The 17265-nt window shown below is 43.2% G+C and overlaps 1 protein-coding gene across 8 annotated transcripts in view; it reads right to left on the bottom strand.

Moving 5' to 3' along the window:
- Window positions 1–17265, bottom strand: part of LY75 (lymphocyte antigen 75) — a 90511-nt gene extending 73246 nt beyond the window's left edge. For 7 of the 8 annotated variants that reach the window (XR_013929971.1, XR_013929972.1, XR_013929973.1 and 4 more), the window contains exons 1-12: window positions 13902–15022; window positions 11310–11684; window positions 10152–10325; window positions 9714–9878; window positions 9015–9125; window positions 7169–7309; window positions 5221–5409; window positions 4417–4574; window positions 3388–3498; window positions 2044–2132; window positions 1518–1690; window positions 1159–1355 (exon numbers count right to left, since the gene is read on the bottom strand). Coding sequence is in view for 1 of the 8 variants with exons in the window: in XM_080399135.1 (XP_080255261.1) it covers window positions 1159–1355; window positions 1518–1690; window positions 2044–2132; window positions 3388–3498; window positions 4417–4574; window positions 5221–5409; window positions 7169–7309; window positions 9015–9125; window positions 9714–9878; window positions 10152–10325; window positions 11310–11684; window positions 13902–13986 (1968 nt within the window). In the remaining 7 variants the exon portion in view is untranslated. Of the gene's footprint in view, window positions 1–1158; window positions 1356–1517; window positions 1691–2043; window positions 2133–3387; window positions 3499–4416; window positions 4575–5220; window positions 5410–7168; window positions 7310–9014; window positions 9126–9713; window positions 9879–10151; window positions 10326–11309; window positions 11685–13901 lie in introns of all 8 variants that reach the window. The other variant, XM_080399135.1, reaches the window with a different exon arrangement.

Below are 17265 nucleotides of genomic sequence, written 5' to 3'. Positions count from 1 at the left end.
TTTGTTGGGTTTTTTTTACCAGAAAGATTTTAGAAAATAACACTCAACTCATTCCAAAACTGCAGGCCAAATTATAGGGTTTAAGGGATGTTGTTCTTTCAAATTTATGGTGAACTGCAAAGTCCAACGCTCACTGCAACCTGGCTTGTTTGGGTGCTGCAGGTGAAGAAAGTTCTTTGGCATGCCCTTTGCTACCTGAAGGTATCAGAGTTGCATCTTTGGCTCACACACCTCAGCTAACATAGCCATTTGATCCCTTTGACTTCAGTCCAAGCCAGCTCGCATCAACTAGATCTCTCTGCACAGACATGCTGCACTTGGTCAACAAGAGTTTGCAGAAACTTCCAGGGCCAGCTGTCACATCCCCTCAGCTATGAGACAGCTATGCTGTACACCAGCTAAACCCATTCCTTCAGGATCCTTGCTCACACTGTTGTTATTCAAGCTGGGTTTCCCCACTTCGCCACATGAGCTGTTTACAAGATACAGTTCGTTGCAGACACGGAGTCCAGAAATAAGGAATAAACAGTCCAATAAACAGTCTCAGTTTTAACACGATTTGCTTGTTAACAGGATGGGGAAAAAACTGTGTTTCTAAATGCAAACTTGTTTAAGCCATTCTAGCTAAGAGCATGGCTGCTTACTTCCACAATTTATTGCAAAAAACAGTGAAATACAACTAAGGCTGCACATTTTCCATGAAATTTGATATCATATTCAAACCAGAGAAAATCCCACCTCTATCTATACTCTTAAAAATATAAAAAGGAAAAGGACAAGGGAAGATGATGCAAAGCACTTTCCTTCCCTGTTCAGGTGCCTCTGCATGCCAGATGATGGCAGGCAGGCTAGGGCACAGACAAGGCACCCCCTGTCAGCACCAGGCTCCTCAGGTGGCAGCACAGGGTGAATGCCGTCACCCCACTCAGCTCTGATGTGCAGAGCTGGCCACAGGAAGAGCAGGGAGAGGCACACTGCATCTTTCAGGAATCGGCAGAGGATGATACATGAGAACATCTGGAGGCAGCCAACCTGAATCAACATAAATTCTTCCTCTGAAATAACCTTTAGTGCAGCTATAAGCCACAAGATGGCTAATCACACGCTTGCTGCCAGACAGTAATGAACAATTACCATCTACTAGGAACAACACTTTACCTTGTAGCAGGCAAGGCCGGATCCATTGTGCCACCCAGGGGGACAGGGATCAGTTGGCTTTGGGAGCACTTCTGGCTCTTTGGGCAGCCCAATATATTTTTTGCAGATAGAAAATGCTTTAGTGGTTCTACAGTCCTTAGTCTCCCACTTTCCAAGAGACTTTCCACTGGGCATGGCCACACATCCTCCTGAAAACTCTAAGATTTAAGACACCAAAGACATATTTAAAACTATTTGCTCATTTTCCAAAAGATCCACAGATTTCTGAATGACTATTTTATTTCATGCTCGGAGTTCTCTAACATGGTACTCCAATGCTTGCTCAGTGTAAAATGACAGTATTTCAATTATTGGTTTACCTGGTTGCAAGGAATTCCAATTAGTATATGTCACAGCTTCTGTTTTTTCCCCATCCACTGTACCCCAGGAATATATTCCTGATTGGCTAATATCCTGCAAACCGGTCCAGAAGTATTTTTCTTCAACTCTGGTGTGTTTTCTAATCAGACTGTTTATAAATTCTTGCTCAAATCTGAAAATTCACAGATTAATTTGAGTCAATATTGGAAAGAGATCTGAAACTACTAAGACAGTTTGAAAACAGGCATATTACTACATGAGCGAGTTCATGTGGTTGTCCAGGCAGTCCTGTATTGAACATGGGATCAGCAAGCTGGGAATTCACATACTCCCAAAAAGGTTTTATCCTATAGGTTTACCATTGTCACAAAATGGAAAACATAGTTTCCTAGTTCTCTGCAAAAGCAATTCTATCTCTTATTTTTTCTTTATAAACCACTAACTAGCATACAGAGGTTTTAATCTTTGACTATATCTCCAGGACTGTACTGTAAAACATGCCCATAAATTAGAGATGTGCTTTACCTGTTCAGCACTGTAAGATTGCACTGTGCTCCAAAGGAAACTTCTGTTTTATAAACATTGTAACAGTAGTTGCCATGTCTCTCCCATCCCTGGTTAGAAAATGAAAAACACGTTTATACATAACAACCTAACTTAGGCATTATCTACAATGTGCCCACAAGCTGGCCCAGAATATACAAGCAAGGAACGCAGGGCATCACACAGAATGTCCAGTACCATCAACTCTCAGATTCACAGTTCTACGAAACAGTGGAACCATGGGAACAAAATACACCCCTGTTTCAGCTCAGTTGTGCAGTCCTTTTACTGCTATGCGCATTTAGAAAAAGAAACAAGGGTGACAGCCTAGTCCTATTCAAAACAATAGGAGTTTTCATGCTGTTTCACCAATGCCAGGATTCAAACAGAGCAATAATAAGAGGTCACTGCTAGTGCTTCTTGACTTCTGAAAAATATATTTTATACTGAACATACATTTTCAGTATAAAATATATTTTTCAGAAGAAACAGAAGTAAAAGAACTTACAAAATTTCTCTATTATTCAAATATTTCCCCCTGTATTTACACCAAAATTTCAAGGACCATTAATGTGTTACCTCTTTTGCTAGCCTAAGCAGCACAGAAAGCTGTAACTCTACATGCTGGCAGTCTCTGAAGAGACAGAGTAAGAATACCTTGAGGCTGTGCAGAAAGGTAGATAAGGGGTAAACATCTTCCCTATTGCAGGCAGTATGCCACACAAAACTGAACCAAAGAACTCTGAAGTATCTAGTAATACCATCCCAAGATTGTTCAAAACAGAAAAGACTTCTTTTCAGGCTTTATTTATGCTGTAACATGTTACATTGTAAAAACAACTCCAAACAAACAAAAACCAAAACAACAAAAAAACCTCTCCACCTTCATTGAAGTCAAAGAACAAAAATGAGAGCTAAATGAAGCATAACAGAAATCTAATCTCAATTATCAATCTCTGTATATCTTTATGTTGTGAAGCGCTTATCCTAAATTCTAAAACATACTTAAAGCAAAAACCACAGAACAAATGGCATTAACAATAACATATCTAGTAAAAGCAAATATTTTGTCAAACAAATAAATAAAGCACAACATCTGCTGGGTCCAAGCTCATGATACTTTCATCAATAGAGTGGTAATACATCCAGAGCCTGCTTAAAAGAAGCTGAAATTTGGCTCATGCTACACAAATGTCCTTTTTCAGCTAAAATGTTCCATAGATTTTATTGTATGGGTAAGGAGGAAATGGAAAGTAAAAGAAATAAGTGATTTTACGCAGGTTTATGAAGCAAGTGAAAGTAAAAGAAATACAGGCTTCCTATTACCTCTTTCGATGAACAACTTTTATCTGATTTTGTTTCATTCAAAATCTCTCCTCTTTTCTTACACACATATTTCAATTTTTCTTCACAGGATTTGACTCTCCACCGTCCCAACTGTAAGAAGGGAAAAAAAAAAAAACAAAAAAAAGAAGAGTATTTAAAAACCTAAAATCTTTCAACTTCCATAGTGCAGGGGCTGAGTTTTCAGAAGGGGGAAAGCCAAAATGCCTCTAGCAAAAACACCTGGGGTGGGATGCCCTGGATTATATGCATAGGTGCACATTTGGAAGGGAGAGAGAAAGCTGCCAAATGTGAGATGGGAGGATTCTAGGTCACATCTGAAAAGGGAAGAAAAGGCCAGGGTGCTGCCAGCTCTCTTCAATCAGGAAGGGAATGGGTGCAGGGAGTGTGCTCAGCTTTCAGTGGAGACAGGGAGGAGGCAGCTCAGAGGAACTGGCCATGAGCTCCACTGCCAGCCTGACAGCACAGCAGGCAGACACTTGCCCCAGTTCTCTACTGAATCTGGGAGATGGGATACAGCCTGCTTCCCTCTCCACTCATCTTTGTGACCTCCCCCCGCCATGCAACCCTTGCTGCTTCTGCACTGTATCCCCCCAGTGTCTGTCCTATCCTTTTGCAGAGGTACCTCACTACCCATGCTCAGACACTGTGGCACAAACACATCCTGGCTTTTCCTCTGAATAGTTCCGCCCACCTCCTTCCTAGATCTCTGCCATAGACACACAAGAATATGGTAACTCAAAATGCAGAGTGACAAGGAGAACTGGCTAGCCAGCAGCAGTGGCAGTCTCATAGCTGTGAACAATTTCTGCCATTCTGTGCAGTACACAGCTACCACACACCAGCTAAATAACTAAGAAATTTGCTTGTAGAAAAATTATCTGTATTTTAAAGATTACTGCAGAAATAAAGCCAGTTATCTGCTTTTCTCCTCCTCCTTGACTTACACACATAAATGTTGCCTCTGCTATGATGGAAAAAACACAAAAAAATCCAAGATGCTATTCCTACCTCGCCTGAATACGACACACAGTTAGGAGTGCTGTTAAAAAGAACTTTTGGTTCATTCTGATCCCAGTATGTAAAAAACACAGCTGAGTGATCTGACCATTTGAACAAGGTTGGTATATCTTCATTCCTGAGACCCATCCACATTTCTTCTTTGGCATCTGTAATTTAAAATTAGGACAACACTCTGGTTTCAAAATAATATTCAAACTAATTGTAAAGGAATGTGAAATCAGCAAAATTAGGTTTTTATCACCATACTGCACAGCATAAATGTCACATTTTGTTTCTTACAGCAAGAAAGGGGATTTGAGACAAGTACAATATGTTTTTGTTATCTTATGTTCATGAATGTAAGTTTCACAGAGAAGGTAACAAACAGAACCCCTCCCAGAAATAATGTGTACACAAGCAAAAAACCAAACAAATTTAATTTTTAGAGTGCAAACAAATACATAAGACCAAAGAGTACAAACAGTATTTACAGCTTCAGTGACCCAGTAGTCAAAATATTGACCCAACTATCTACAACTTTCTTTGAATGAGAAAATTAAACACAAGGTATTAGGCAATTAGAAGTAGGTTAGTCCAGTATATAAATAAATAAAATAGATCAAACCAAGAATTAACACTGAGGGCCTGGACCTGAACAGCAATATTCAGCACCAGCCTGGGTAGAAGCTCAGCATTAGCACCTTCATTTAAAAGCTAGAGGTTATAACACCCATATGCTAGAATATGGAAAGCAGTTTGTATTTTCTGGTGTGCAGCACTTGGTGCTTAACCTCTACAAGTATCCCAACTCACCATTATGAAGCTTTGTAACAACAAGTTCGACGTCTGCTAATGAGTGTATGCTGATAAGGTTACTCTTATTTGCTTTGCAGAACTCATCTGCCATACTCCAAGGTGCCTGGGTGTTCACCAGCATGTAGCAAAAACCATCGTGGGGAAGCCAGCCCAAATCACAGCGAGTATCCAAGTGTCTCCAAAACTCTAACAGCAAAGAGAAACAGAATTAGAGGCTTTTGTTTTACATTGGCTAGCACAACGGGTTGGCATTTTCTTCACCTTTTAAATCTGGCAGCACCTTGAAAACAGCCAGAATGCAGTGATCAGAACATGTTCACATCTCTACAGGGCTAATGTTTTAAGAAAGGGTCACAGTTTAGTCAAGCAAATAGACTTGAATGAGCAGCATTATGGGGTTTTGTAATATTTCAGGGCCATGAAGCAGGCAGAAGGAGAAAGAACTTAGTGGGAGTGAAAGCAAAAAACTGGAATGCATTATATTAAGGCTGGTCTTAGTATAACCAAAAGGTTGTAAGCAAGATTTCAAAAAGCAATTAAAAGCAAATCAAGTTAGGTCATTGCAGGACAGCAGCTTCAAAAAAAGTTGCTTGTGTTGTTCTAGCAGGGGCTTGCACTTTTACAGGGCGTTATTATCTATATGCAGTACCATGAATAAGACCGATTTTGAAAAGCTCACAATGAGGCAAATGCTTAAGTTTTAAGTATCTTTTTTCTTCTGAAAACTAAGATATTCAAGAATTTATAGTGGGCTTAATGCATGTTGAAAAAGATATATACTAATAGCCTTTCTGGTTCAAAACACACTGTAAAATACTCCAATTATGAAGGATTTTGGTTTTTAATTAATAAAACATTGGTAACAACTCCACATACCCCACTGAGAAGCCAGAAAGCAGATAAGGATGGTTAATTGACAACTAGTTTTCAAGGATTCATTTAAAAATTTCAACAGTTTAAATTTAAACTACTTCCTATTTATTTATTGTTTTCTCCTCAAAGGCACACAGCTCTCCTGGGGGAACATGCCTTATCCAGAGACACTCCATGACACTTTCCGCCTCCACGACACTGCTTCATCCCTCTTATCCCCTAGTCCTCCCCCTCATCCAAGGACAATCATCTTTCAGTAAAAGTCTTCCCATGAGAGCCCCACAGCATGAGCCCTGGAAACCGGGTAAGGCCAAAGCACACATGGAAGAACAAGCCATAGATATGGGAAGGATTGGACATTCAGGTGTAGGTGAATGACCAAAAGTATGGAAGCAGCTATACGTCACAGCTGGACACTGTAAAAACTGAAGGACAGTAGGTGTGCATGCATGTGTATAGGGAGGAGAGAATAAATATCTTCTAAGAGCTGCTAGCGATCTGGTAAATTTTACATGCTGGGCAAGCTACCAACTCTTGCACTCCAATTTCCAGTGCTGGGCCTGGTTTCAAAGGATTGTAAGGTCATTTGACTACCCCTGTTTGAATTAACAAGAGTTTGATCCAAGCCCCAGGTAGGTCCCATTTTATCTCAATACACACCAAGAATGAGAGGAATGGGCTCAGAGCTGAGATGGAAAGGTTTGAGGTAAAACTGCCTGTCCAGACCTTCAGCAGCACATGAAAGAGGGCACAAGCCATGAAGGAAAACATTGTGAAAAGGGCAGGAATTTTGCTGGGAAAAGCTTTATGTGTGAATGAGAAAGCTGCAAAACCAAAAGCTGTTTGTGATGCCATCATCTTGACACTGAAGATACAGAATTTGCTTCTGCTCTGCTAAAAAAACCCAAAGCTGTTGTGAAAGTGTTTTGGCAGAGATGCCTAACACAGCTTGGGGAGAGGGCATTAGACAAAACAAAACAAAAAGACTCTGTAAGTGAACATCACATTCAAATTAACATACATACATATATATACACATACAAATCAAAGACAAAAATGCCAGCTGTCCTACCTGGGAGGCCTGATACTTCATTGAGTGACTTCTTGCAAATATATGGAAGCGGAGTCCCACAGTGGTAACTCTGCCACTGACCTGAGGCAGCATTCATCATCGCACAACTAGTCCCATCCAGTGGAGACGAACTCTGCGTATCTACAGACAGGAAAAAATAAAAATAGAAGAGCACAAGTTACCAAACAGTAAGGTAACGACTGCTTCTTTTTTCTATTGCTTTTCAATACAAGAATAAGATACTTTACATGGTACAGCACCTTGTATATTAACAACACAACTTGCTTTGAATGAAGGCACCTGTCCTACCACAGGTCCCACAGAAAGGTTTTTGTAAGAGGAAGTTTCAGAATCAAGGAATCTGGACTTCTTTTCCGATGTTTAATCATAGAACCAAGAGGAATGTTCTATTTACAATACAACAAACCCCTGGCTGAGCATTTTCCCAGACTAGAAATATCTCAGGGGAGAACCCTTTTTGCAGCCCTCTGTTTCCTCTGGCAGCCCCTTTCCAGCTCCATTCCAAACACAGCTCCACACTCTTTCTCTCAATGCTAACCATAACCCTTACCTTAACTGAAATGTAAGACAAGGCCCCAAATTAAAAATATCACAAAGAAGAACTCTTTTTGCAGTCCCCAACTTCCCTTGGACCCCACTTCCAAGGGTACTTCTTGGCTTTTTCTTTCTTTGAGCCCCAATGCAAACCTAAGCTGTGTCTTACACAGAAAACCCCAGCTCCCCCTGCACTGGGCTTATTCAGTCTCACACAGAAAAGGCTCAGGGTGGATCTTAGCTCTTCATCGGAGTGTACAAAGATGCCAGGGCCAGGCTCTTTTCAGAGGTGTACAGTGAAAGGACAAGAAGTAACGCGCACAACTTGCAGCTAGCAAAATTTCTGTTAGATACCAGAAAGTATTTTTCACAAGACTGGCAGACACTAATACGCCTGCCACTACTACAGACTAAATTATGTCACTGTAACTCAGGACAGTCTAGTCTCTAGCTCTGCATTACAGTCCTACAGTGTCATCACAGTTCTAGAAGAAGGTTCAGCCAGTAGTACAGGCAGCAATGAAGTCCTTAACCTTTCCAAAGGACAGACCACATCTGGAAAATCTCACAGAAATTTCTTAGTAAAGCTTTCAAAGAAGGAACAGACACCGCTTCTCTTTTCACAGAATTCACATTTCAGCACTATTCTAGAAACTGAAGGAAAGACAACTCCACTTTAAAAAAGGTCAAATTCAGCCTGAATGACAGAGCAGTATTAGCTGCGGTATTCCTGGTTATTATTCCTTCAGGATTCCCATATATACACATCCATGGCATACTTGTACCAATATTACAAATACTTGCTGAAAATTCCAAACAAACAAAGAGTCTCACCAATTCTACTAAGACCCTGGAAGTAATTAAGAAAGGTTTTTCATAGGTTTTATACTTTCACCTTTGCCTTGAAATGAGCGTAAGCAACCTTGAAGTTTAAAATCACAAGTTAGGCTTCTAAGTAATGTCAGTCCTTCCACATACATCAGTAATTGTAATCTGAGGGAGGTCAATGCCATTCTGTCAGTGGGAGAATTTAGCAGCTAGAGAAGCTGTAGATCCTTTACTAAAATGGACCTCAAAGATACTTTTTAAGTTTTATCTTTTTGGAGATTTATCAACCTAATGATCAATGGCTAGGAGGAAAAGATGTTCCTGAACTTTTAACAGAAATGGAAGAACAGTGATTGTTTTGAAGAAGTCTGACAAAGTAAAAATAAAAATAATTAAAAAAAACCCAAAGCAAAATACTAGCTAACGTTGTGAATATTGTCAGTACCATGAGACACATCATTACCTGGATGCCAGTTGAGAAAATTCAAAGGTTTGTGATCTGACCACTGCCAACCTCCAGAAACGTCCAGTTGATTTAAGCCAATCCAAAAGATCCCAGCGACATCATCCTTAGCTGGAGATAGGTTTGTTTTTTAAGGAAACAATTAGTATAAAATGCTCATCCTTTATTGGTCTCAAATTCAAAAGGTGATCTGAAAGTGCATGCATTTTGGGAAAGAAAGATAGCTGCTATAATTGGACATGCAAACTTCCTTGAACTGAGGAGGAATTCACCCACACAAGTGGTCACTCCCAATGCCTTCAAAGGTTTGTCTTTTGCTTTTATACTCCCAAAGGCACACTGGTAATTCCTCCATGCCAAGCCTGAACATCAGTGAGGACAATTTCGTAACAAGTGTATAACATGCTGCAAAAACACAAACTGCCACTCTGGCCAGTATTTGAGATTTTGGGTTGATATGAACAACAGCTAACCATTACAATGAAATAAAACAGATGAATTACTCACCCACCCCCAAAAACCCCACCCTCTAAAGTGAGATTAGCATCTTATTTTTACTACACAAATGAAATCACCACTGCATTTTAAGTAAAATTAAGTTCTAACCCAGAATTTTAAGGCAGAAACTAAAATGCTGTCTTCACTTTATGTTAATTTGTCAAAAATTCCTGATATTTATACGTGAATAATTACACCTACCTTGTATGTAACTTAATTCAGATGCATCTTGGATGCTAAGTAAATCTCCCCCTTGCCTCTTACATGAAATATAAGCTTCCTTCCAAGAAAGAGCAGACTGTGTATTAAACTGGTAGCAACTTTCAGACCCCGGATCATGTTCCCAGGCATCATGACAACCATCCTCTGTTTAAATGAAACAGAAGGTATTTGTAACTGCAACTATACTGAAACACCATTAAAGTTTCAAAAGAAAAATTAAAATACTGAAGGTCTATTGATTTTTATATTGGTAATCAGACAGACTGCAGAGTGTGTGCTGATTGTCCTGTCAAGGCTGCAGTGGAAGAGGGACCTGCTTTTACCCAGCTTAAGAGCAACATGCTGTACCAAGGTGGAGCCGTACATGTGTGAAGCGACAGAACGCTTTTAGGATATCTATTTAGAAACCAAACGTGCCTGGTTGTAAGCAGATTCCCCATTTTCCATCGTGAGTATAATCTTCAGATGTGGCGCACCATTTCCCACCCGTATGCGTTTCATCCTGAATGCAGTCATGATGCCATGTCTTATTATACAGAAAGGGGAACTCACAGGGTTTTCCGTAAGAGTTCCCATCTTTGGTATAAACCTCTGCAGGAAAAAAAAGAAAATTAAGGAAGTAAACACAAGTTGCCCAGCACAGGAAAGGACAGCATACCAATATCACTGCTTGTACAGACACAGTTAACTTAAAAGCATGCAAATCGTACCTGTGGTCTTAAATAAAACACACTATCTTGTTGTTACAGACAATACACAGCAACGCCAGAACTTAAAGAAGTAAGAGAGGAAAATATTTTTCTGTACTTTTTCTTCCGAGTGGGGCATAATACAGCAGAAACTTTTTTCCCCCCTTCCTGGTAAGTTCAGAATAAATACATTGCCCTGTTGAAGTTCAGGTGGTTTGCACAGAGTCCTACAGAACAAGGCTCTAGGAATCAACAGATACAGGAGAGGGAATTCAAACTGGAGCCTACTGGGCTCTTCAGACTGGCTACTTCAAATAATTAAAATACAAAGAAAATTCTGCTTTTAAATAGGATAAAGCAAGTTTTCATCACTTCTTCCAGCAAGTGACATTTCAGATAAGACTGGCTTCCATGGCAAGTGGACAGACTACCAGACCAAAGCAAATGGATGGTTCCTGACAGCCCAACACGCTGCGAGCTAGCAGCATGCACTGAATTTGACTGTACAGCCTACCAGCAAAAAAACTATCCTCAAACCTTGCTAACAGCAAAATTCCCATCACTGCGAAGATGACAGAGTCAGGTCTGACAGAATTGGTTAATATTTCATCATTAAGTAGGCTTTGACTGAACTGTAGGGGGAGGAATTTAAACATGCTAAGAAATTCACTGGTAACAACTTCTGCAGTTGCACATATTTATTTTTTATTAAAATTGGTTAAGGTTTCGTAGTGTAATATCAGTATCTCTCTACAGCAAAACATTCTATTGCTTTACTGATCAGTCTTTTCATATGATTAATACCTAAGAATGCATTGACAGACATACAGCAGCAAGCCCTCAACAAAACAAAAAAACAATCCTCCAAACCCCCGTGCAAACTTACCGTGGTAAGAATACCGACATATATCATCAGAGGATCTGTTGCTTCTCCACTGGTCTGTTGCATTTATGCTTGCAGTTACATAGGTACTCTTGATAGTCACTTTGTATTGAGATGCACCAAGGATGGAAGCATCAGCACATCGCCACCACAGCATTAGTTCTGAGTTACAATCAACCATTTTTAGGCGAGACGGTGATTTGGTGAATATATCAAGTCCCAGGCACTGCTTGGACCCCAAATGGAAGAGGCGATTCTGGGAAACCCATTTCCATAAAGCTTCACTTGTCTCCTTACAGTCATCTATCACTATCCGTGAGTTTTTAACTTGTATGCACTTGTCCAGTGTGTCATGCCGGATGCTAAAAGCATCGTTGCCTGTGTAAGAATATCCACATATGGGTAAGATTCAGTATCATTTTCACAGGAAGTTAATTTTTAAAAGTATAATCACATTCTGAGACATGCTACCAGAAAAGTACAGCAGCTGCTGTTTGTACACTGCATTATCTCTTTCGTATAAGCCACACTAAGTACATTCTCCTGCTCTTCAGTGAGCATTCTTTACTTCTGGGGGAAAAGAAAAAAATCTCTTTCAAAGCCATTATAAAATGAGGAGAGATAAAATGAGGCTGTTTTCTAAGTCTAATCTTATCGGTGAGAATTCTTCCTTTAATTTTATCACACACTGATTGAATCTACCCCTAATTAATTTGCAAGCGTACTGGGTAAAGAATCGTATCTTCATGCCTACCTGCAAATGCAGTTACACAACAGGTACCATAAAATACAACTAATAATAACTTTTATTTAGCATGCATTTTTTTAAACTATGTATCATATATGATGCACAGCATGATAAGTTCATATGTAAACCAGTTTGTGGGTATAAACTGCAGTATTACTAAAATAACTGGCACTGCTTTTGGGAGAGAAATTTAGAATGAATATCCCACCAAAGATACCACACAGATTAGGAATATAATTTTTAAAATGACAGAAGCAGCTTAGTTTCATTTTCAGCTGTAATGTAGCTTGTCATTAAAAAGAAAAAAAATTGACAAAGCTTAGCACACAATTTGAAAAAGATATAGATCGCCCTACCGATACAAGCTGACGCCTCTGCCAGCATAAGAGCACTTCTGACAAGTGGCAGTAGGTTTAAGCTAACCAAGAAAAAAAGTCCCCTAGAACCACTTCTGTGCCAAAATAAAGATGGCCCCACAGTATAAAACTTACACTAACCAGGGTGAAATGGACCTTGGCTGTCCCAGACCCACAAGGCTATTACTCTGCTGTTTAAATAAGGAATCTGCTGAGTAGTGTTTTGTATTTAATACTAATGCATTGTCAATCACATTCCTACTGCGTTTTTTTAATATGACTTAATAATAGGTTTGGCTGAATGGCAAGGAAAATATTCAGCGATGTTATGCAGTGGATTGTACCACTACTTCCCAGGATACTCGTGAATTTTCCACTGTGTAAGTGCCAAATAGTATCTAAATAGTATTGAGCTGGTCGAACTGTAAAGAAGAATCTCTAAGGCAGCCACCTACTGGAGTGACTTTTTCTAAATAGCACACTTCAAACCAACAGCCTCTTTCATCCTATTAACTAAGAAAGACATTTTAACAACCAAACCTGCTTTCGTGGCATCTTTCTACCCTGTGCTTTCTCATCACTATACCTGCTTTTTGCTCTTTATTCTCCCCCTCCAGATTTTCTTCTTTTTCAACTTCTTGTAACATGCTCTCACCCTCTGCTCAGTTCTTCCCTTTCCTCCTTCTTCTTTCACTTCTTCCCACACAACTCTCATACTGACATCAGGAAGAAAAACACTTTCTAAAATTTCCCCGGAAAAACTGCTGCTGCTGTCTCGCCACATCTCTCGCAATTCATTAATACCGGTGCTCGGCTCCGGCAGTTCCACACTCTGGCCATGAACTTTTACCTGACATCTTCAGCTACAAACCCCAGCCCGTTACTGTCAAAGATATAACAATATGCGACGCGCAACCAGTTCACACAGAACTCAGCCTGCCCCCCGCAGCGCGCACCGAGCCAGCAGCTCTGGTCTGCACGGGGAACCTTCCCACCTGCTTTCCGGGAACGGGGCAGGCTCCTTCCCCTCGCCCCGCGCACCAACCCGCGAAAGAGAACCTCGGCCCGACGCCCCGCGGGGGCCCTGCCCGAGCCGGGGGTCCTTCCCCTCCGGCTGCAGGAGGCCGAGGGCCCGCCGCCCGCCCGCCGCCGCGCAGCGCACCGCTCCGCGGCCCTGCCCGGCACCGGGAACGCGGCACCCGGGGGCGGCGGGGCAGCGGCTGGTTCCGCGGCGCCCCGCGCGGCAGCTCTGGGGTTTTTTCCTCCCCGTTCCGCTCCTCCCGCGAAGTTTCCCACGTCGTTGCCGCGCAGCTGGACTTTGCCACCCAGCGCAGCGCCCGCAGGCGCCGGGACTCGCCGGGGCGGAAGGCCCGATCCGCGCCGCGCCCCCGCCTCAGCCTCCCGCGGGGCGCAGAAGAGCCGTCCGCGCCCCCGTCGCCACAGCGCACCCGCGCAGCGCCTCCCCCCTCGCAAGGCGAGCGCCCGGCTTACCGGCGGCGCCCGGGCGGGCCGCGCAGCACACGAGGAGCCAGGCGAGGCCGCAGGCGGCCGGGCAGAGCCGCGCCGCCCGCCCCATCCTCCCGCGGCGCGTAGGCTGCGCGGAGCGGGCGCGCTGCCGGGCTCGCTCTGCCGGAGCGTCGCGCCCGCCGCCGGCTGGCCGGGCCGCGAGCCGCCGCCCGATTGGCCCGCCCCGCGCAGCGTCACCTGTTGCCAGGAGCAGGGCGGCCGCGGGTTTGCGGGCAGGCGCGGGGCGGGGCCGGGCCGGGGCGGTGGCCGCGTGTGAGGGGCGGTGGCGGGGAAGGGCCGGCCCCGGCGGAGCGGGTACGGCTGCGGGAGCCGGGCGCGCCGAGCGGCAGGGGAGTCGCAAGTGGAAAAGTGAGAGTAAACCTGGGGCAAGCGAAGGGAAAGCGACGAGAGGAGGAAAAAAAAAAAAGAGGAAAAGTGACGGAAAAAAGAAGGAAAAAATGATGAAAACCCGAGGGAAACCGAAGAAAAAACCCCAAAAGCAGAGCTGAGTATTGCACGGTACATAAATTTGGAACAAGAAATCAAAAGCCTTCAGAAGCTCACAGAAGTGAAGAAAAGGCAAAAAGCAAAGAGAATACAAACCAAAATTAATAAATAGCCGCAGACGCTGACGTGCAACACCTGAAAGCCGATCAAACAATACGTTTCCGCGCGTTCCCCGGCCGCTCTCACCCCCCGGGGCCGCCACCGCCGCGGCTCTGCGGGGGGCGGCCGCCACCACCCGGCCCTGTCCGACCCTGCGGGACCCTGCCGGGGGCGGCCCAGGCGGCTGCTGTCGCTGCCGGCGCCCCCCGGACCTTCGGGGATTGAAGGCGGGACCAGGTGCGGGCCGGGCAGCTCGGCCACCGTTCCCAGGAGTTTCCCGGTAGCTGCAGCCCGGATTGCAACTGCCTGACCCGCTTCTGCCAGGGAACGGGGAGGAGGGGGTGACGCTGGGAGCAGCCGGGGTGACCGCTGCTGGGAAAGCTGTGATGCTACAGGAAGTTCCAGAAACCAAAAATAAAAACACAAGGATGCGGAGAACCGGTTGGCCCGCAGGAGGAAAAGGGAGAGAAGGGAAACTGACAGAAAAAGAAGGGAAACTGACAGAAACTATGTGAAATAAAACTGTGGCTGTTTATAGCTGCGGGTTGGGTGATGCGGCGCTGACCTGGAAAGGCTGTATAGCTCGAACCCTAGCTGTGCAAGAAAGCACCTGCCAAGTCACAAAAAAAAATATCTTTTGGCTAGGAAAATCTATTTTGATTAGACTCGAAGGGAAGGAAATACTAGATTTTCATAAAGTTGGGAAGTGCAATGTGCAATCTGTTTTATGCATTTCAAGCGTGCCCATTGCGTAGGAATCTGGACACCCAGGGAACTCAGGAGCTGTGGGTGTGCCAGACTGGGAACCGGGCAGAAAGACAGTGAACAAAACCAGGCGTCTGCCAGTGAGCAAATGTTCTCTCCTACTGGAAACCGCAGAGCAATACCTGGTTGCCGGGGTAGGAGCTGTTTGAAAAATCAGAAATCAGGGTCAGGCAGAGAGGGGTCTGCAGCTGCAGCAAAATTGAAGCCGTGCTACCAAAATGGTTATTATTAAGCTTTAAAGTCTCCATGCAGAGAGCAGGAGCCAGAAATTCCCTGCTGGTGAGCCTGATACAAAAGCAAGCTGTTGAAACTAAAATTAAATATGAGGTGGGACAGTGTTTCTTTTTAAATAAAACACACTAACAAGAAGCAGTAGGTGTGTGAACCCTGCACCCCCTTGAACCTTTCCAAATGCTTGCTATTATCAACGTAATAACTGTCCCAGTTTTGGTATGGAGAGCAGTAAAGAGCTTAACTTTGAAACTAATAGCATGTGATGCATACTTACTGAACATACACCAGCAACTCTGAAATCAACAGTACACTGTCTACTGAGTATGTATCAGCAAATAAGTATATTAACAGAGGGGATGTTCTGTTAAGGTATCTTAATGTATATAACATACGATCTCCAATGTGCGCTTCCAATTTGAGGTCCTGTTTTGTTTAATTGTTTATAAAATACTAGGCTGGATAACACAGGATCACACCCTGATCCTGACTCAAAAATTAAAGGATGTCCAAGGAAGGAAGGATTGCTGTTTTCACTGGTGCCTGTTCTTTTCAGTTTTGTGTGCCCTATACTTAAACTCTGTCATACATTAATGTAGGAGGAGATACGCAATGTATAGCCCTGGTGAGCCCACTAAAACACATCCCTGCCCTCTGCCCCCAGCCAAGCAAGCAGACAGATAAAAGTACACACACTCACACCCATACAACTGTTTGGTTAAAGTGCTCTACACACAAAACCAGAAGTCTGTGTTTTGGTGACAGAAGTTTAAAAAATTGAGAATTATTGAAAATCTTGTGTAAACAGTAGTTTTACTGTTTTTCATATTGAGCATTTTTTAAAAAGCCTGAACAGAAATGCTTACTGTTTGGTTTGTTGTTTCTTTCCTTCGCCTTCTACTAAGATAAAATAGGTTGTGCTACAATGTTTTGTGGTCTGTGGGAATAATCAATGAAAAGTGAATATGCAGACTGTGGCTGTTAATCCTTCAGTGGGCTTGCACAGTATCTCTGCAGCTAACCAGATCTTGTGCGCTCTGGTGCCATGCAGTCCCCCACTAAGCACTGTCAGTCTTCCTGGCAGCCCGTGCAGGGCAAAACCCACCATGGCAACACTCATCTATGCAGGACACACTGACGCAAAAACCAGTGCCACAGGAATTAGTAGGATCTGGACACTGGAAGATATTCTTTGATAATCTCATATCCCAAAATCTCAACTAGAAATCCACACAACCTACCCAGAAAAGCCAGCCCCCATGTCCATTACAACACTACCAGTTGCCACCAGTAACTTTCCAGGCTGCCAGCTCCTTGTCTGAGTAGTCAACATGCTTCTATTTCCCTAAAGAGCTGGTGCACATCAACAATTTTACAACTGGTATCTGTTTCTGGTATTAGTTCTGCATAACACTGCTACATGCACTTGGGGAATAGAGCTTGGGAAGCCATGGAATCATGGAATCATTTAGGTTTTTAAGATCATCAACTCCAACTATTAACCCAGCACTGCCAAGTCCACCACTAAGCTATGTCCCTAAGTCTTTTAGGACCTCTGGGGATGGTGATTCCACCACCTCCCTGGGAAGCCTGTTCCAATGTTTGACAATCTTTTTGGTGAAGAATTTTTTCTAATATCCAATCTAAACCTCCCCTGGCACAACTTGAGGCCATTTTCTCCCATCCTATCACTTGTTACTTGAGAGAAGAGACCTACACCCACCTTGCTTCCAGATCATTGTAGAGG

This window comes from Falco punctatus (genome assembly GCF_963210335.1).
Source record: "Falco punctatus genome assembly, chromosome: 8".
Taxonomy (NCBI): Eukaryota; Metazoa; Chordata; class Aves; order Falconiformes; family Falconidae; genus Falco; species Falco punctatus.
This window is presented reverse-complemented; position numbering and strand designations above follow the sequence as displayed.